The sequence below is a fragment of the Tympanuchus pallidicinctus genome, unplaced genomic scaffold (genome assembly GCF_026119805.1).
Source record: "Tympanuchus pallidicinctus isolate F22 unplaced genomic scaffold, pur_lepc_1.0 scaffold3, whole genome shotgun sequence".
Lineage (NCBI taxonomy): Eukaryota > Metazoa > Chordata > Aves > Galliformes > Phasianidae > Tympanuchus > Tympanuchus pallidicinctus.
The window spans coordinates 13,824,761-13,846,216 of record NW_026294747.1 but is presented as its reverse complement, the minus strand read 5'-3'; the positions used below and the strand labels follow the sequence as shown (position 1 = coordinate 13,846,216).

Below are 21,456 nucleotides of genomic sequence, written 5' to 3'. Positions count from 1 at the left end.
TGAAGAAGTAACCATTTTTGAAATGATTCCCCGAAGCTCAGTAGCTTCACTTCACAAACAAACAAACCTCTTATAAATACCTACAGGAAAAACAAACAAAACCCTTAATTGCAAAAGATGCCTCTCTGCATTCAAAATCTTTGCCTTGTTTTCCTGTCAGGCCTCATTTCCACCAAGGGATCTCTCCTAAGGCCAGCAGGACAGCTGTGATAGAGGAGGAGATAAGTACATATGACAAAGGATGTGAAGGGGCAGAGCCCTGCCTTGACTTTGACAGAGATAATTGAGTTATTGAGGAGTTAGTGGAAAAGTTGACTGTTTCTTGAGAGAGATGTCATATGGCATTCTGCTTGTGGTAACAGCAATTATCCTCTGGCAACTTTTATGCTTGCTACTTCTACCAGTGCACTTAATACTCCCAATTTTTGGGTACTATTTCCAGCAGACCCAGAAGAGATATTTAAATATATATTCACATATTCTAGTGATGTTGAGATGCATATTGTCACCTTGATGGAGATCATCAACAGGTGGAGTCTTTCAAGGCATTGCTATTTATAACAAGAAAATCAATTTGCACACAAAAGGCATGTGTAGCACTGCCAGAACTTAACCTTCTCTTTGGCCCCTGTTAGGAGTACTGAGATATTTTAGCCAGCAGTTGAAATGGAAATCTGGTATTCATAGTACGAACAAAACAGACTTTTTTGCTATTTAAACTTGCATGCTTTGCATCTAATATGCACAAAAGTGCAGATATAACTGTTTTATGTTTTGCATAGTGCCTTTTGTTAAGGCATAGTGTTGCATACTAGTAATTATAGTTGTTAATTATAGAAGAGAAGGGGATTATGACTTTGGGTGCCCTCATTAGGAGGGGACAGTGTGTAAGTAGTCTCAGGAGGCTTTGTTAATTGGAGGAAACTTGTTTCAAATCATCTTTCTTGCCTTCTTCACCTTCTTCCTATTTCACCAAGAGGCAGTTATTTCCTACTGCTTGTACAAACACCAAACGAGATGCTGTTACTGTAGGTCAGCACTGCTGCTTGTTGGGAAAAGGAAACGTGGCTTGGCTTTGTTGGTTTGGTTCCAGTCTTTTCCCTACTTCTTTCACCCTTCAGCCCGGCTGCGCTTCTTCATTCCTAGGTTTAGTTCAGGCAGTCAGCAGGGAGGTGTGTACCCACACAGAGGTGCACATCCTGTGATGCTTCATCAAAGACTTCCTCACAAGACCTAACATTGACAGAAGGCAATTTAGAAGCAGCCAAGTATATTATATGGCAGCAACTGACCACTGCCTATGTTTCTTCAGGAACTTGACTCTACACACATGCACAGGCACCTCTAATTCCAGACAGATATATATTAATGCAGTTATTTTGCCCCTGGAGCCCTTTGTGCTAAAAAGAAACTGACATAAATGTCTGGATCTTCAAAAAGGAAAGTCACTGGGGGCCCTCTGGAACTAAGTTTCCCGTGCATACAGCTAATTATTTTGAGACTGAAACAGCACCTTTGAAGCATGTCCATGAAATACATAATTAAAATATTTTGTGTTCGATCATACTGTTAAACAGCTAATTGAAAATCATATTGTGTCTACATAATGAGACAAGCAATATATGCATTTGTGCACTAGTGAAATGACTTGTCCCTTCGTCTTCTCCCCTCTAATTGCTGTGATGGCAACTGGCAGAGAGGGCCGCGTGCTGGGCTGTCCTTGATCAGCAAATCTAGCAGACAGAGTTCTTGTTAGGGACTCCAGTGAGTTCAAACAGAAGAGGCTCTGGAGGGTGGGACCGCTGCTTCCAACCATTTCTGCACAGACGCTGAAGTAGGTCAGAACGTGTTGGGGTTCCTGCTGAATCAGTGGCTAGCCCAGCATCTGCCCACGCTTTGTAAATGAACAGATGATACGTATTTTATGGGCAGGGGCTGTTCGAATGGTTGGGCCTGTGTCTGCCCTCCGGCACTGTTTGAGACTTTCGGTGCTGCCCACATGGCCCAGTGCAGCAGATTCCCTCAGAGCAGCTGCTGTTTCCACAGGTTTGAGGCACACTGAATTCCCCAGTACATCAAGTCTCAGGATTTCATGATTCTTGGGAGTCACTTCCAACTCAGTTTGATGATTCTGTGAATGTGTTTGTGTCTAATTTTTGGAATGTAGGAGCACAGGAAGGCTTCCTTTGCCTTCCTCTCAACCTCATGTTGTGTGTTTGTGGAAGACAGGCATGTGCTGATCTGTAAAATAACTGCTTTGCACGTCTGGCTTGCTGTGGTGTATAAATATAGGGAGAGACAAGATTTATTGCATTAGACTGTGCAGTTAATTCCAAGAGAGAAGATTGCTGGGGAAGAAAAATAAATATATTTAAGGAGACTTCCAGACTGGCCCTTCCCTCTGACATGCACTAGTGGCAAAAACCCAAGAAAGAATGACTCTGGGTGAGCACCTCTACCCAAAACATTCAGAGCTGGAGCAGGGTTTAACTACCGTGGGTCTTCCAGTCTTACTTTCGTTATGATGGTGACTTGCTCCTGTCAGAGTACTAACAGCTTTCCAACTTACTGGCTCGATCATTTGGCTGTAGAATTGACTGGAAAGAACTAGTTATTTCAGGTTAGCGTTTGCACATGTATCTGTTTACATATGTGTTCTGTGTGTGGAATAAATAATTTTCTTCTCAACCTCCAGTCACATAACCAGTCATGGTTTTCCTTTGCAGCTCTTGTGCTTTTTGACTTCAAAAAATAGTCGTAGTGCATCAGTGCTAGGGAGACAAAGACATGTAAGGAACTCTGCTGATGCTGCTTTTTACATTTAAAATCATACCACACATCCAGGGGGTTAGCATGCGTTTTCTCAGAGGGTTCGCATGCTTTGAGCTCCCTGCTGTTTACGTTTTATAGTCACAATTTTCTAGTTACAATTGCACAGTTTTGGAAGAGGTTATAAACGCTTTGACTGGCTTCAAACCTGATGTTGCAAAATTATATTCTTCTGCTGCTGGTGCCTGACAAAGATCTGGTTTCCAAACAAAGGCAAAGAGGAAAGAATAAGGCAGCAGCCCTTGCAGGAGATAGAATATTGTGCGTGATTAAAGCTTTTATTAGGCTATGGGCAGTAATGGGAGAGAAAAAGCATGATCTCCACTGATCTGCATTTTAAACAATGTTGAGGATTAACAGAGGGTCAGCAGATGCACCTATTGAGCTGTAAAGAAGGGGATTCAGAGCCGTACCGTGCAGATGGGAGATTATTGTACTGTACTTCCCACATGTGCCAGTCGGCACTCCTGCTGCTCTGTGGAGCACTTAGCAGCTCTGTCAGCCCTTCTCAATCCCGAGCACATGCAGCACGCTGAGCCTGCCTCAGCCGCACCACGGAGCTGAGCCTGTCCCCAGTCAACCCAGCAGAGCCAATGCTGAGCTGTGGCAGCCATTCTGCCGCTGCGGTAAGATACCAATATGGGCTCTGGGAGCTTCTCACATCCCTGCCTTCCCCTCCCTAATACAGTCTTTCAGCCAGCTTAACCAGAACAGCGTGTTCTGGTGACGCTGCCTGTCATTTTGCTGCAGAGCAGCCCTTTTCCTGGGGAACAGTGAGTGAAATGATGGGGGAGAGAAAAGAGATTTTCCTTCGTGGCTTTTTCTATTCTTTTGTCTTTGCTTCTGGAAATGAGCATATTTTCTTCTGTTTGAAATGTGGCGTTGCAATTTCTTTGCTGCTGCTGTTTTCATTTAATGGATCATAAATTTGAAAGCTCTCTCACTAAATGTATGCATTCACATATGACACTGGAAGTACTCCTCTTTCATTCCCAGATTTTCTGCTGTAACTTCGAAACAGATCTAGTGGCACAAATGGAATTTTTCTTCCTTTACCCTGATGTGGCAGAGGGGAATGTTGTCTGGAATTTAAGAAAAATGATGTTCTACTGGCCATTTATTTCTGATCTCCTCCATCCTTTTTTTTTTTTTAGCTTTTCCTACATGCACCAGCTTAACATGTGATTGTGGTACGTCCTTGGTTTCTAGCTTTGCCACAGGGCTTCATTGTGACCGTCAGCAAGTTACCCAGTTTCTACATGCCTGAAGTCTTTATTTTCAAATAGAGAAACAGAGTATAATTAGGCGTACCCTTTGGCTGCCTTGCCTATTTGGAGCCTGTCAACCCCAAGGAGAGCTTGGCACATGTGGATGTGTGATGTTTATCAGAGTAGAGCCCTAGTCTTGCACTGAGTCTTCCAATATAAACAGTGGTAACAATTCCATGGAGTTCTCATTTGTATAATTGATTCTGCATTATGGTATGTATTTTATCTTTAAAAATAGCGCTGAAATATATTTATGAGGCTTGAAAATGATTAGAGAAAATAATTGTTTTCTTCAGCATCACATTCCTTGTGTGTTAAATGTGTCATAACATTGGACTTCACCTGTAGCAGCCTGGTAATGCCTTATGCTTTGAAGTCTACTCATATGTGAGTGAGAGAGAGGGGGTAAGAGTGCAAATTCCCATTTATATGTAAATATAAATCTCTCTTGGCTTCCTCGCTAGTGTTGATTCCACCTGGTTTACCTCAGTAGTTCCAGCACTTCATAGACTATTCTCTTTGTTTTAAAGATTACAAAGCTCTGCCTAAAGCTGGAGCTCACCTCGAGTGCCACCGTAGCACCAGCTTCGGTGCTTGCTTCCCCAGCTTGAAGAGCTGAGTTCCCACATTTGGCATCAGCTTAGGAGAGAGCCCTTGAACCATAAAACAGGGCTTCAGATACCAGCATAGGAGTGCAGAAGTTGCAAGAATGCTGTGGAGTCTTTGCTGTAGCAGGCACTCATTTGCCCTTCCGTGAGGTTCTGACCTGGGGCTGATCTCCAAGCTTTAAAGAGAAGAATTATCTGAAGAACTGATGAATTTCACTCCTATTTGAATCACCTGAATTTAAATATAGCTTTTTATTATGGTTTAAATCAGCAAGAAGGAAAGCATGATTTTGTTTATTGATTCTATTTTTATCTGTTACTTGTATGTTTTAATTTTGCTAACAAAAGGCTCATTTTCAAGTTGGTGGCCATCCTGGTATGTTGATTTGCAATTAATAATAATAATTTTAAAAAATCTCCAGACAAAATTTTGTATTTCTTTTCCGTGATGAAGACAACACTGTCTACCACTGCCCGATCATTAAAACCATAATGTGTTTAATGTGCATTTTCTTGCATACTTCCTGTAAGAATTTTTGCCTCATTACTGATTGACGACAGGCATTTTCTACTCCCTGTAGATGGGCAAATGTTTGTTTTTGGTAATTTGCATCACCTTCTGGTTGGTTTGGAAATTCACGTGAAATCAAACTGATTTAAAAAACCCCTAATCGTTGTTTCTTATCCAGCTGTGATCATTTTCAAAACAAACATGGAGGGAAAAAAAAAGCGTCTTAGAACTGCTTGTTTTAAGCAGTTACAACAGTGTGTCAGGCACCTATAGCCAGAGACTTTCCTCTCTGTGCTCTTCCACAGACCTTTTCTGCTCAGCTGATGTTTCTGGCTCTGGAAAATGGACAGTGTTGTTCTGGGAGCTGCAGGGAGTAGGGACCCCCCTGAAATTAGGATGTCATCAAGCAAGATCTTAAAGCCAGGTCTTTGAAAGAGAAAACTTTAATTTGTTTTATTATTTTTCTTCCTTCTCGTAGTCCCAAAATGGATTGCTTGGGTATGTTTAGGCTGGGGGGATGTTGGTATGTAAATTACACTGGAGTAGGGAAAGGATAAGAGATCATTATTACGATGAGCAACTTCATTTTCACTCCATCTCTTCCACGCTGCATGGAAGACTCTGGGCAAGGACGTGGATGGTATTTTGTATCACTTGGTGTCTTTCAAGATGAAAGAATTAGAATGAAGTTTGAGGTGTGGAAGAAGTCTCTTTTCACACATCTAGCTAATAAAAGCATGACCTTAGCACGGCAGTGAGCCACTCCCTACATGGCTGGAAGTCAGAATCATGAGAAGTTAAGGCATTATGGCTTTTGCTTACAGGGAGAATCCTGTAAATGGGCTGCGGTGTGACTGAAGAGAAACATACACATCTTCCTTCCTCCTTCCCTCTGTGTTGTACAGCTTCTGATTTAGTTTTGTTTTGTCTCTTGGTAGCTAGCAAACTTTAGGGGAAAGCTTCTCTTTTAGAGCAAAAGTTATAGCAGTATAGTATAAGGAATTTAGGTAACGTTCTTTAGAACTGTTGAAAAGAAAGAAAACTAAGTATTAATTGCTTATTAATACTCTACAAACAGAATGAAAGGAAACCACCAAATGAGAAAAAAATCAGTATGTTGTATTTTTGACCACCAGACAGGAATGTCTGATATGCTGGATGGTCTTGCTGCCATCCAGAGTTACTTGGAGTGCAGAACTGGACAGGCTGGAGTGACACAGTTAAGCAAGGGGAAATTTGAAGTCCTGCATGAGGGGAGGAATAGCCTCAGGGACAGGCTGGAGACCAGCCAGTGGGAAGGCAGATCTGCAGAACACTCTGGGCTCTTGGTGGACAGCAGCCTGATCACGAGGCAGCAGTGCATTCTCGTGGAGAAGAAGGCCACCTTCTTCATGGTGAGGAAGAATTTTGCCCAGAAATGAAGGGAGGTGATCCTTGCTCTCTGCACAGCATCAAGAGGCCACGTTTGCACTCCTGTATCCAGTTCTGAGCTCCCCAGCACAAGAAACGTACTGACATAGTGGAGCAAATCCAGGGTAAGGGCCACAAAGATTAAGGGAGTGGAGCATCTCCCTTACAAGAAGAGCTGAGACTGTTCTACCTGGCAAGTAGGAGGATTTCATCAGTACATACACCTGGTGAAAGAAAATTAAGGAGAAGGAGGCAGATTCTTCTCAGTGGTTCTCAGGAGCAGGATAAGAGGCAGTGAGCACAAGGTAAAATATGTTTCAGTCAAGAACACAAGAAAACACTTCTGTGAGAGTAGTCAAATGCTGGAACAAGTTGCCCAGGGAGGCTGTGGAGCATGCCTCTGGAAGTACTGAAAATACACCTGAACTTGGCCCTGGGCCATCTGCTTAGGCTGATCTTGCTAAGCACTGGATATGGACTCTGTGATCTCAGAAGGTCCTGGCTGCTGACCCCAGGTTATTCTGTGACTCTGTAACCAACAGCAAAAAAAAAAAAAAAAAAAAAAAATTTTTTTTTTCGTTTTGCTTTTGGATTCTGAACCATTAGTGCTCGTTAGTTCAACTCAAATCCAGCATGATGTTAGAGAAGATTTGATTTATTTCTTTACCCTGCTGCTAAATTACTGCCCATCTGCTGCCCTGATTTTCTTTATGCAGTTTCCAGTACACTGCCACCAAGTGCTGGCTGGATGTTGCTGCTCTGGTATTCCCTAGCTTGGTTGCCATTGTGCTTTCAGAAGGCACCTTCTTTTCCCTGTACAGCATTTTGTACAGCACACAGCAACATTCACTTGCAGCTGCAGGGGTGGGTGTTGTGTAGAGCACGCTGCAGAGAAAATAGACTGAGGTTTTCAGAGGAACTTGACCATCCACTGTGTTTAAGTTCTTTATTTCAGGTTTCTTATGTAGCTGTTAGTGGGATTTAAAACTGGTGCAGTGGGTAGAGGGAATTCTTCATTTTTGGCAGACTGTGTTCATGCAGGGCCATGGATGTACCTTAATTCCATTTAATCTGACTGGAGGGAAGCACCTTCTACTTTTTCTCAGTTCTGCTTTACTCAGATATGACTCCAGTTGAGTGCTAGGTGCTTCTCAACTTATATGCGAAGCAAAACTGTGTTTCTGTCACCTGGGGCCTGCTGGATCTTCTGCCCCAGTGAAAGGGAGAGGAAGAGATTTGGTGTTGGGGACTCCAAAAGTGATGTACCTGCAAGTAAAAATGCTCCCTCAGGAAACTTAAGGCATGTTCTTCTGCAGCTGAAATCTGTGAGTTTAAATCTGCTCTCATTTCTCTTGTGTGTATCCAGCCTTCTCACGTTGTGGACTAGGACTGGATCTCAGGAAGCAGATCCCACAGGGATGGTGAGGTTACAAGGTTACTCTACCTGTGTTTTGGTTCAGTTTAACAACACTCATTGTTTTGCAGACTGAGTTACCAGAATCAAACTTTCCAGCTCTGTTTGAAAACTGACACTTTTTTTTGTCGGTCCTTGTGGTGCTTGATCACCGGTCCTTAGAGTTCTTCACACTCTTTTAAAAGTCTTTTTCATTCCTTTATATATTTGGTGGGGTTTTTTTGGTTGGGTTTGGTGTTTTTATTATTATTATTATTTCTATAATAACATTTGGACTGCAACTCCCTAGCCTTTAGTATCTGGAGCTCAGTGGGTCACAGGCAAATAATGTTTCTGCCAGATACCTGTCGTGCCAGATAAATGCTATCCAGCTGATGATGATTCTCTTGTTCAGGGAAAGACTCTTGCTATGCAACTTGCCATAGCCTTGAGGTACAAGTGGCCTGACCTGCAGTACAAGTGAGGAATATCATAGCAGTTTCTAGTCATTTAGGAGGCTCGTACCATAAAGCCAAAGTGTGTAATGTTCATAAGCACAAGACAATATTTTCTCTGTTCTTTGCAGGCAGTATCCCTTAAGGCAGGTGTTTTTGCAGAAAGGGATACATGATTTGTCTAAAGATAATATTGCTGCTCTATTATCTCAGTATATTTATTACCTCTGTATGTCAGGACACCTAATGGGTGCAGCAATCTCAGTTATTTCTGAGCTGCCTCTTCTTGCAAGTGTGAGTGGCTTTGAGTCACTGAGCTCCTTTGTGGCTGTTGTTTGCAGTGTGAGCTCTGCAGCTTCCTACATGAGGCTGGCAGATTGCACCTCATTTTGGTGGGAATTGAGGGTAATTCTCAGGAAGTCAGTGGGATCCAGCCCTGTGCACTCATGGTGAGAACCAGGTCCTCACATGGGAGCATCATTCTTGAGAGATGGTATTTTTAACTTTCCTCAGACTTTGAACAAAGAAGATGCGTACTGATCTTTTGCTTATTTCTATCTACTTATCCAGGCTTACAACTTGTCCTTCTTCTTAAGCTGATTTTTCTGATTGAATCTTCTTGAGTCTTCTGACACTTCATGCTAACTGTCTGGAGCCATGAAATACAAATAGTAACAGAAAAGAAAGCAATCAGACAGAGGAAAAAACCCTGGAGGTCCTCTGTTGACAACTAGAACAACTCATTCATTCTTTTTCCTCTGCTCTGACCTTGAACTAGTGTTTGTGAGGAGCCAATCTTACGGGTATTTTGCTGATACCAAGAAAGAATCAGTATGAGTAAAGGCAAAACTCCTTCCTGATTGGAAGTGGAGCAGTAAAAGCCTTTGCAGGTTTGAAAGCAACATTCCCTGCAGAGTTGTTATGCCTTAGTGACAGTGAAAACATACTGAGAGTTGTATAACTAGCTAACTATCGATAACAGGGGCTTTTGATATAGCTGTGAGATCTTCTACAACCAAATTTTTCTGCACTGCCATCTCACGCTCTGCAGCAGTGCTCGTTAGAGTAATTGAGCTTTGGACAGCTGTAGCTTGCTGATGGAGAAACTGATCTGCAGATTCCAGAAACAGATGAGCCTTTGTATTGACCTTACTGGGCTTTAGATCAAACCCAGGGAGTTGCTCACTATCCCCTCCAGTGAATTCTTCCAGAAGAGAAAAATTCACTGTGGGATTTTCCAGTAACCCTATGGGTTGTCGCATAGAAATCCTGGAACAGAAGCATGATATGAAGATGTGTTTTGACAGCACAGTTCTCATGCCATGATCCTTTCATAATCAACGGCTCCTGCTTGAATTGGATTTTGAACTGTATTTCAGGACACACTTACCCACAGCCACTGTGATACGAGTTTCTGAGTGATGAAGCTGTGTACCAGAAGGTGGGTTGGGGTGTCCTGTTTGTAGTTATCCAACCACCTTTCTTTTGAAAGGAAATTAAATTCACTTTATTTCTTCTTTGTGCAGGCACAGCTGACCTTACTTTCCAGGTGCTACGTTGTTTCTCATAAGCTTTACCTTAAATTAATGAGGAGCTTGGGCTTTTTCTGTAGAGGTGTATTGAATGTGACCTCATGCTTTCCTTTCTGTAAGGAACACAGTGAACCAGTTGTAGTGTAGTTTGTATTACATGAGCAGGCGGTTCCTGTTCTTCTTGGTATAGAAGTCGATAAATGCTTCCAGCTCCATGCTGTGACCTGAGCCATTGTTCTCACATTGAGGAAAATACTTCTGACTATGGGGGTTTTTCTATGCCTGATTCTGTTCATTAAAATGATAATAGTCTAATTATTCTGACCTTTAATTCTTTTGCTTTGACTTTACTGTTTTTGAGTCAGAAATCAGTTTTTCAAATGGTCTTTCTTCCTGTTGTCCTGAACCAGCAGCTTAGGTTTTCTCATATTCAGTATAATTAAGAAAATTGTGTTTTAGATGTTCTATACTTTGACAGAGGAACATCTCAGAAAATGGGAAAGACAATCCTTTACAACTGTGCCTTGAGATCTCTGTAGCATGCCACATAGCTGTGCTCTGGAGACCCCTAAGGCTGCTGCTGGAAGCTCCCAGACCTTTCCTTGGCCACTTGTCCCTCTGGCAGCCTCAGGGCCACCCTGTCTTCGTCACCCGTCCACATCTCCTTGGCTAGCCTGCAGCTCTGCTCAGGAGCTCATTCTCCTTCTAACTGACCAGCGAGCGGTTTTGTCTTAGGCAGAATTGAGATGTGAAAGGAGGCTGATCTGTCTCCTTACTTTCCCATTATCAATGCAGCCTACGAGGTGTCTCCTCACTCAGCTGTTGAATGTCATGGGGCCTGTTACAAAAGCCTTACTGTTGAAGTTAGTCAGTGGCTGGCTGTGAGCCTTGTCCCACTGCCATCACAGGTCTTTTGGGAATTCTTGGGAAGGGGGACATGCTGGGTGTGCATGTGACCTTCTGTTTGGTGCCTTGCTCCTAGGTGCACGTACAGTTAAGCCGACTCACTTCTTGAACATGGCTGAAGTGCAGCGTATCAGCAGTGAGTGCAAATCCTGTTAGAAATCTGTCAGTTGGTGATTAAGAGATGTCAGAGGCCAGGGTAAGCTGTGTCAGCACTGAGCTGGGTAGATGAAGTGCTCTGTGGTGAGCCTAATCTTGTGAAGAGCGTGACCTCTGTCTTCTGTGTAAAGGCTTTCTGTGCTAACCCTCTTTTTAATTAAGTTCTTAATATACATATAACCTAGCTGAAACAGTCTTGGCTAATGGAGGGTCAAAAGGGTGTCAGGACCCCTGAAGGAGGCAGGCTAAGGTAGGGTGGAAAGTGCGGAGCAGGAGGGTAGAAATGAGCTTAGAAAATGGGATTAGCATCAGCTGAAAGCACACGTGAGGAACAGTTTCTCCACAGTCTCTCCTCCCATCTTCTTTCTTCATCTCCTCCTGCCCTGAGCACAGTGTCCCCTCCTTATTAGCACAGCAGGCCTTCTCCGTAGGTCACTGGACGTTTTGGCTCATTGCCCAGTTACCTAATGATGGTGACATGCTTTCTCAAAGATATCTTAGCAGGACAGACAGAGCTCTGCTGGCTTCCTGGAAATGCACCTCTGGTCATCTCCTGACAAATGATTCAGGAGGTCTGAAGGGAGAAGCTGTTCTTCAGGGGAGGGCTTTGCAAGGAGATGCACAGCTCCGACTGTGATGGCCTGCAGCCCTCAGTACCCATATGGAAAAGGATGTAAAGGGTGATGAGACTTCTTGTTTGTTTTTCTGATGTATCTATTATATTTTATTTTCTCTTTTTCATTTTCAAGTTCAGAGCCACTCTCCTGTTTCCCTGTCTGCAAGGTGAGAGTGCTGCCCAGATCTCTTTGTACATTTTCAGGAGGCTGAGGTCTGCACTTTTCTAGTGGCAGCACAGCTTATTTGTCCACTTGTTTTTATGTGGGAGAAAGGCTTGGTGTAAAATAGAAGCTCAGCTCACTGGACATCACAGTCTGCTGACAGTTCCTGGAGAACTTGAGGAGTTTGTTAGAGCTTGACTGATGGAATAACAAATAACAGAGTTTCCCAAAAGCCGACACAGGTGTGTGTCCGAGTTGCTTGGGGGGCCTGAGTAGACACACAGGTGTGGATGGAGATGGGAAAGACGTGTGTCGAAAGGGCTGAATAGTCATGTTCTTTGCTATAGTCAGTGGGCACAACGGGGTTCTGAAAAGTATTGATTTATGAAATATTGTAAGAAAGAGACCAAGATAAAAATCAATAGAGGTGATGTTGGTTCTGTGTGTTTTGATCCTGCTGAGCTTGGAGGATGATCCTGCCATAATCTCTGAGGCATACGGTATAAAACCTGCTCCTGGTGAGCTGCTGTGTTTCTGAGTATGCCTCTGTGTCTCCTGTTCTCTAATACCAGGTGTGTGGGTACCGTCACGTCTGAGCTTTTGCATCGCTCTCACCAATCTCTGAGCTCAGGCCTTCATCCCTTTGGCTGCCTGAGCCAGTGCATGTTTGAGAGTGCTTGGAGCTCAGGTGAATACATCTGAGCTGGAACAGTTCTGTGTGCAGCTTCCCTGCGCTCTGCGCTGAGGCACGTGAATCCCAGGACTGATGAACATCTCCTTCCTTGCTCTTGCTGAGCATTTGCACTCTGGCTTTAGTCCTACTGTAATTACAGTTTATTCAATTTAGAAGCGGTTATTGCATGAGCCCTCCAAACAGCATTTTAGCACTAGAGTCTCTCTGTAGAATATCTCATGGTCAAATTATTTCATTACTAGTCTGGGTAGCTCCATCCTCATTCTTTCAGATTTGTAGACAGCCCTATACCTCCTTTCCCCGTAATACAATTACAAATTGATACCATGTAATTTGTGTGTCACTTGATATAAGGCTTTGTTTATTTTAAAGGCAGTAATTTGAGATAACAATATGCTATAGAAAAGTAAACATCTGTTCAATGAGAAGGCTGAGTAATTAAGGGCAATTATTGGTTCCCATAAGTAGGACACTCATAACAAAGTTCTTTGTATTGCAGCTAAGGAGTGCATGAGATACATATTGTAGGAAACCAGAAAAGTATGAACTAGAAAATTTGAGACATAAAATGGAAACTCTTACTAAGAAATAATCTAGACCTTTCTTTTGAAAGAATATTTAAGATGCAATTTTCCTAAAACATTGTAATATGTAAAACTTGCATAGTGTTTTATACCCCAGCCTCTTTCTTTCCAACATTCTTTGTAAGGATTATTCAATTAATCCTTCTTCACTCCTTGCAAGGTAGGTAAATGTTGTTATCCTTATTTCACAGCTATGGAAATCGTGTTGCTGCAAGCCACGCTTTAACCTGTTTTCCGCTGTTGTAGATCTAAAGGAACCTCACTGCAGTCAGCAGTTGGACTCTGTAACTCAACTGATTCAACTCTAATTGAAACCACAGCATTTGAGAGAATAACTGTTGAGAATAAGAAGCAAGAATATTACATTTAAAGCATTGTTCTGTGCTTCACTTGAGTTTTGTTGGTGCTTTTATTTGCTTTAAGGATCGATTTTCTAAACTAGCATCCTTGAAGGTTTGCAGATGTTGCAAATAGCAGTGCATGTAGCATTCAGGAATGAGCATCAGTAAATAATTCTAAGATTTATAACAATAATTTCCAGTTTGTGGGATTAACTCACATGTATATAAAGATTATGTGTACAAAGTTCATATGCAAAAACTGTGTAGGCACAATGAGCCTTTAAAAAAGCACCGTTCTTGGGTTTGTTCAGACTAAGATTTTTGTTCCTGCTTGAGTTCAAATAGTTAGCAGTACTAGTCTGTGCCCTGATGGAAACCACAAGTGTTTGTGTCCTGCAGTGCTCAGATTAACATTTGCTGGGAATTCATTGACATGAATTAATTGGCAATTAGCTAACTCAGTTAGGAATAATATTTCTCTCTAGACATTGCTTTAATTGCGCATCCAGCCAAAATAGTACCAACCAGACCAGGGCTTTCTGCTTAAACACTGGACAGGATGAGTTCTTTGACAGTGCGCTCTGTTGTGAAATGAGCAGCAAGCAGCGAGAGCCATGCAAATGGTCTGGAATCAGGGCCTTGTTTCCCTGTGACAGAAGTACAGGCTGGGCATTGGGGTGGTTTTATTTCAGAAGAAAATGAAAAGCTGCCTTTTTCCAGTGCAAAAATTACATATATTGAAACTGGCAAATACAGTTCTTGGAGTAGTTACAGGCTTTATGATTAAAAATGAATTACTTGTGTTTAACATTTCTGAAAGACTGTGGGAATGTTATTTGTTAACACAGTGTATACCATGAGTGTTACATTCAAATAACGGTGTTATTTTATGGTTTATTAGTCTCTCTCAAAATGATGGTTGGATTCAGACTGGTATCTTTGGCAAACTCTATTTTGTTAGGATTGAAAAACAGATCTCTCCTGCTTTCAGATCACAGTTTTCTGTAATGAAGAACCAAGTTTTAGGTCTCATAATGGGGTTCATTAGCAAGGCATCCCTGTCCCCAGTTGTGTTCCCTTGTGCTGCTATTCACACTGCTGTGGAATGCCTGTGAAATAGCATCAGTTCCAACCTGTTTCTGTTTTGTTTAGTATGTGTTAGAGGAAATTCCCACCACAACCTAAGGCAGAACTACATCAGGCTTTTCTGAAATCCTGTCCTTGGCTAAGAAGACACAGTGCTGATTGCCAAGGGGATGGCTGTGTGCTCATCTGTGGAAGGGAAGCTTGTGTCTTCATCCCTGCAACATACACTTCTTGGGTAAAAAAGTGATTCTGTATTCACTGCTTCAGAGTGGGCTGTCCGCCTGTATAGCAGGCCTAAATATTTCCCTTTCTTATCACGTAAGCTTCTGTCCTTTTCAGGAAAGCTCTGTGTGTCTTTATGCATCCACACAGTGGGACTTCCTAGCAAAAAACAGCATGAGCATGGCTGTCAGCAGGTCAGCACTGTGCTCAGATGTGGCAGGCCTGCAAGCTTCCCTGTGCTCTGGTGCTCTTCCTTGTGTGCCATCTTTCCTTTGTGTCATCTGGAGTTCCTGTTGCTCAGTGGTTTTCAGCTTGTGGCTTTTAATTATAAATCAAAAGACAATGTTAGCTTACACATCTCCTTGCTTTTCAGTGTGTACTTTTTTTCTTCTTTACTCCTCAGCCTGAAATTATGAGGCAGTTTCTTGTGCAGTTAAGTGGCTAAGGTCTGAAGCAGCTCAATGTTCACAGCTCCTAAGACAAAGCACCCTGCTCGCTGCCTTGGCAGACTTGCCTTAAGCCATGCCAAAGCAAAGTATCATCCTAGCAGCCTTGGTTGTTCTCTGAGGGGACCACACAGGTACTTCTGCTGGTGAAACGTGTAGATAAGCTGTGTGAGTACACACCTCACCTGTTGACACATCTGTATGGGAAGTTTGCTATAGACTTGAGGTACTCATTAGCAGCCATGTATGCAGCCAAAGGAGAACTGAAAAATCATCAGCCCTGCAAACAGCAGCTCAACCACTTGTCTCTGAGCTTGCATTGCTTTTTTTTTGCATTTCAACAACAGCTCAGCAATTATGTAGCTCAACTTATGTAGTTGCTTCTTAGACTCTTCAAAGATATGTCATTACACTCATACATATATGTCCTCAACATTTGATGTTATATATGCCAGTAAAAGGGCATCCTAAGCATCAGAAGCCCACAGGAGTTCAAATGACCATAACTCATCTGTGAGCAGTATCTCAGTAGACTGGAACTGCCAGGACCAGAACTGAAGTCCAGGGCACAAATTCTTCCTTGCCCAAGCTCATTTAAGGTTTACTCTTAGTAGCAGGAGGACCGTAGCCTGTGTATAAGGTGGTCTAGTGAAAGGTTTTTATTTGGCTCCATTGGCATGCATATGTCAAAAGGAAGAGGTAAGCAGGGAGGCACAAGCAGAGTGACAGGTTTTATTTTTATCCTGAAATTACATTCACTGGATTTTGGATACTGAAAAGTGCTGTCTTGGACTGTTTGAAGGGTTGTCTTAGAATTCCTTACCTACAAAGCAGGCAGCAGTGATAGTGTATTTTTTTCTCTCAATTTTTAACAGAAATAAGGAAAGAAAGGAAAAATACATTAGATCGTGCATTCTCTCATTCTGTTCTTTGGCATCCTGCTGTAAATCAGGAATGACCTCTCAAGGCTGATGAAATTAAATCAATGTAAAATCATTGGGACAGTATCGGTATGGTTTTATAAGGTGTCTAAAGTCTTCTAATTGTTGACGAAGCGTGTTATCAGAGTAAACAGAATGGTTTGATCTTATTTTTGAGTTTCTGTGGTGGGTTAGTAGCAAGAAAGGCAGATGACACTGTGAAGATTGCCTCTGTGGTTTGATAGTATCTCAGAGGTTTGTGGTAGCTGTGACTCAATGACAAAATGCTTCAGTGAGGGCAAGGGTAAAAAGGGCTACAGATAGCTGAGTGCAGTGAGACACGAGTCTTGATTTGGGAAGAGGAATATTTAGAACCAAATCTTGAAGTGTGGTATTCCAAAAGCCTGTACTCTTTCTTAAGGCTGGGGGACCAGTTACAGGAAGCAGCTGTTTGTCACCTTCAGTGACCTCTCAAAAGAATGACTGTAGCAGCACTGAGTCATGTATCCTAGAGTCTGGATGTGAAGGGCTCAGCTACAAGTTCTGCAAAGAATTAGAAACATAAGGGCAGGGAATTTGGAGTTATGCAGAAAGTGTGGTTTGTTTTGGAAGCAGAACAAAGGAATGGGCATGGACTGAAGCACAGTGAGCTCACAATAGAGGGGTGCCAACAGTAAATGCCCAAATGGGGCAAAGCCAAAGCAAAGCTGCAGAAGGGAGGCTGCAACTGCTCTGAGCGGTGAGCACAGAGCCTGTGGTGCTAAGGATGATGTCATACATATATTGAGTAGACAAAATTCAGCTGTAATGGTGAAGATTGGCTGGATATCACAGCATCTTTCCCCAGCTGTGCTCATCTGTTGCTTCAGGCAGAGGAGAAAGGCTGTTGCCATACACAGCTTCAAATGGGTTTGTCAGTGTGCTGTGTCCTTAATTCCTAATACTTGTTCATACAGTGGCAGAAGATGAGGATGTCAGCATTTAAGCAACTAAGAGCAGAAAATTACATGAGTGGAAATATCCAGAAAACTTGAGCACAACATAACAAAAGAGAGGACGGGAAGTAAATTGGAAAGTTATTCCTTGGCATAACAACCTGTGGTTAATGGTTCAGCATCAGTGATTAACTGAAGCAAAAAGATGAACAAGTGTGTGTAGAAGATGGCTGGAGCCGCTGATGAAACTCCAAATCTCTGGGGACAGTTTAAAGTAAGGTAGTGGTCTACATATTTAATCCCTCAAAGTATGGAGTCCTATGGTTGTTGTTTCTCTGGGCTGCAGATCTGTTGTGTGCACTTTACAGATAAAGCAATGTCTTTAGCTTTGGCATTTGGGACAGAGAATGAAGTCAGGATCTTAATGCCACCCAGCCTAGGAGCTGCAAGCCAAGCTGAACTTTTTCTTTCTGTGCAACATCATTGCTCATAAATGCTCTGTGAAGCCCAGCAGATCTTACTGACACCAGCGAGGTGCCATTTCTCCCTTGAGTTTTAACTGAATTAAATTAAATGACAGTTTGGCACATTGTGGAGTGGACTGAATCCAGCCTATTAGGTGTGGTGCTGCATGACCATGTATGACAAGAGTAAGAGCTGAAGTAAAACATCTCACTTGAATAGGCTTACAAAGTAATGGTTTTCAGGGTAGAAGTGTTTTGATGAAGGTGATTTGGGAGCTCGGGAGACCATGTTTAACTTGCTCATGAGGGATCTCTTGATGTACTTTTATGTGAATCGGGATTCAGATCAAAGTTCTGCAGGCAGTAATATTTTGTTACTTACCTCTTTTTTTCCATTCTTAGAGTTTTACTCCATAGTTTTTGATAACTCAGACATTCTGATCTGGCTTCGTGATGGGAATACTCATAACTTTTTCCAAATACAGCCATTCATCTACACCACTAAGTTGTTTGAGAATATAGATGTGAACAAGGATATAGTAAATATTAATAAGTAAGAAGAACTTAGTGTTGATCACCATTTACTTTTGTTCCTCCATTCCTCTGTGGTATTGAGCACAGCATGCACTTCATGCAACACAGTAAGTCAAAACAGCAGGAGAAAACTCAAGTGAAGTGCTTTTTTATTGTGACTCTGGAAGGTTTGGGAAGGGCTAAAACTAATGTAGTGGCAGTGTGCACACTGCACACACTTGACCATCTTGTTCTGTCACTTTCTGAGCTTTCAGTGATTCCAGATGTTGCCAAACCTACTGCAGTTAAACTGGCAGAATTTTACTTTGTACTGGTAAACAGTCTTTGAATGGTTGAGAGCTGGAATGTATTTCAACAAAAATCAGCTTTGGTGGTTGAAACTGCAGTAGAATTGAGGATGCCAAGTGGTCACAGTGTGGGCTTTAGAGTCTTCATTACTCACAAGACTTCATCTGGTAGGGGGAGAGTCTAATGGAAATTTGTTTGAATATAAGTTGCCAACTTACTGAGTAATGTATTATTAGGAAAAGTCTCAACTGTGGATAGCTCTAACCAGTTCTTTTTTTCTGTTTTGCTCTGTTTCTCCTATAGGGCTTGTGAAGCTGGGGGTTCACTGTGTCACATGTCAGAAGGTTGCGATAAAAATTGTCAACAGAGAGAAGCTCAGCGAGTCGGTGCTAATGAAGGTAATTTTCTAATAGATTTAACAAAAAATAAGTTGTTGGCTCTGTGTCTTTTGTTCCATGCAAAATTAATATCTTTAATTATGTTTAACAAACATCCTTGTCAGTACTAGAATTATGTGGAGCATAATAAAAATAATTCAGGTATGGGGGAGGCTAGGGCAGCTGAAATGCATCATAATTTTCCTGCAGGAGCAGTGCACAGTAGTTGTGGTATGTTGTGGACTGAGGCTTTTACGTGTTATTAAGAAGAGCTTTATGTGAGGTTGGCAAAACTGTTGTTTGAATGCACCTCCTGCTCACTCCTGCTGCATATGTTCCTTATCTGATGCACCAAGATCCATGAGTGCTTTAAGCTGTTGCAATTCTGTTAATAATCCTCAGAGCTGTGTTATTAGAAACAATCAAGGAGTTCCAATGGTCCCAATGAAGTAGTGTTCACAACAGCTTTGTTCACTTTTACCAAATCCTGTGATATGCATCTCCTTATGCGAGTGTCACTTGACAGATCTTGGAAGTCTAAAAATTAAAAAACAAAACAAAACAAGAATTTATTCATGTGATTTGGTGACTAGCAAAGCTAAATTCAGCTTGGGTGGGGGAGCACAACTTCTGCAATCAACAGAATTCCATTAAGTTGTCACCTGCAAAATGTGCTAATGGATCTGCACACAAAATCAAGGTAACTTCCCGGCTAGCACACGCAGCAAAGATCTTTCCCTGCTGCTTTGTCACCAGTAAGTATGGCAACTTATGGAACAGAAAGAAAATGGAGATTAAAGGAATATACAGTCAATGAATGTTAGTGTAAAGTTCATATTCAACTGTAATGTGCTCAGACTTACCTTTCTGGAATTCCATTGAAGTATTCTGTCTCCTGCAGTACTGTAGAGTAAAGCAGTCTTCTGGTATAGAGCAGAAATTAGGAAGTGAAATAGGTAAGAAAATTGCATCTAACAGTGGAAGAGAAAAATTCTCTTAGATGAGTGGAACACAGTGAAAATGAACAAAGTGTGTAAATGGTAAAATCTAAGTGAGACTCTAAAAACTGAATATTTTCTGGAGTAACACAGTAAGAATACTTTTAAAAAACCATGAGTGTGATGGTGGCTGAGAGACTCTCTGTCTGTTATCGTTATAAAAGATTTTATTTGCCCCGTTGATATTCAGAGTAGGAGGCAAATCACGTAGCATAGCAAAGTGATCTCTCTGCTTTTGTTTTGTTGTATTACCTCAGTTGTAGTAGAAAATCTGCGTAATGAAGTAATGTGTTAGGCCCTTGTTTACACAGCCGCGTGCTGAAGAGTGCCATGTTTTCTGTAAAATTGTACAACATCCTTCTCAGGAGGAAGCCAGGCCTCGTATCATGATTCTCATTTCAGACCATTCATGGCCAGATTTTCTCTTTCAAGGATTCTGTTCTCTGTACTCAGGAGGCTGAAACAACAGATGGGAGTGAAGTGGTTAGCCCAGTTCTTGCATAAACACGGTAACCAGATGTCTTTTCAGGAATATCCTGTGTCTGTTGGTCAGAGACAGGGCTTGGGACTTCTAAGTGAATTTGGAATTGACTGTACTCCTAGCCAGCGTAATCCAGCCTGGCTGACAGGGGAAAAATGCTTTCAGCTTTCGGCAATCCCAGTGTGAGCATTGCCAAGCAGCCAGCTGACAGCCTGCTGCATGGAGTCAGCAGCCACGGGGAGACAGTTAGCAACAAAGCCAAGTCATGGTGGTGTGGTGGCATTCCTACTTCACAAATCTTCCCATTAGTTTATTGGTTTCAGTGACTCTCTTTGCCAGCAGGCTGTTTAGAACAGGCCCTGGAGCAGAATCAACACCACAGCAGCAATTCCAAGCCAGGCCCAGATTGATGGGTTTTGCTTTAATCTGTCCTTGGACAGAAAAACTGGATCTGACAAATATGCACACCTGCCACATGAAGCTGTAAAACTGCAGTGCTGTGGCCATTTATCCTAGAGCATAAGGAAGAAGTCTGCTCACAGTCCTTTCAACATCAAAAATGACAGGCATGAGCACATGCAGCAGACTGCTTTCTCCTGCCATCATTATTTTGACTTACTTCATACAGCCTTCATTTCTCCAGTGATTTTGCAGTGAGCATTTGTTTTATTCTGTACAGTCAGGGAACTGTCCCTTCTTTCTGCAGCTGCTCTTCATCTGAGCTGTGCAAAATTGAGAGGCATTTGGTAAAGTGCTTTCTAATCATAACGTAGTAGTATCAATATTTCTGGAGAGAAGAATTTGGAGTTGAAGCAGCTGGTCTCAATTAACAGAACTGCTGCTATGGAGATGATACATGGGCAGGCAGGCTGCAGCACAGGCTGCAGTAAATGGCTCATCCGTGTGCTTGCAGCCCTCTCAAAGGATGAGGCTGCTTGCTGCACATGCAGGCTGTCTGCGTCAGTGTGTCCTGGCTCGTTCATTGAGGCTGAGGAGTGTTTCCTTCCCGGCTCCAGCTGGGGTCTGCTTAAGAGTGCTGTTTTGGGGCAGAACTACAGATTGTACAGATGAAAACAGAAGTCCTGGTTCTGTTCTCACTGTTGCTTTCACAGAACTGTAAATACTTGGGCTGGGTTTCTTCAGCTGTACTTTGGGTAAGCCTGCTGCTCTGGAGACCTGCCTCCCAAGAGTGCTTTAGCATGCTCTCACACAAATTGGTAGAAAGGCCTCAGAAATGAG

The 21,456-nt window shown here is 42.4% G+C and overlaps 1 protein-coding gene across 1 annotated transcript in view; it reads left to right on the top strand.

Annotated features, from left to right (window-relative positions):
- Nucleotides 1–21,456, top strand: part of BRSK2 (BR serine/threonine kinase 2) — a 297,047-nt gene that overhangs the window by 126,254 nt on the left and 149,337 nt on the right. Inside the window, exon 3 of the mRNA XM_052696777.1 lies at nt 18,665–18,759. Coding sequence (XP_052552737.1) covers nt 18,665–18,759 — 95 coding nt within the window. The remainder of the gene's footprint in view (nt 1–18,664; nt 18,760–21,456) is intronic.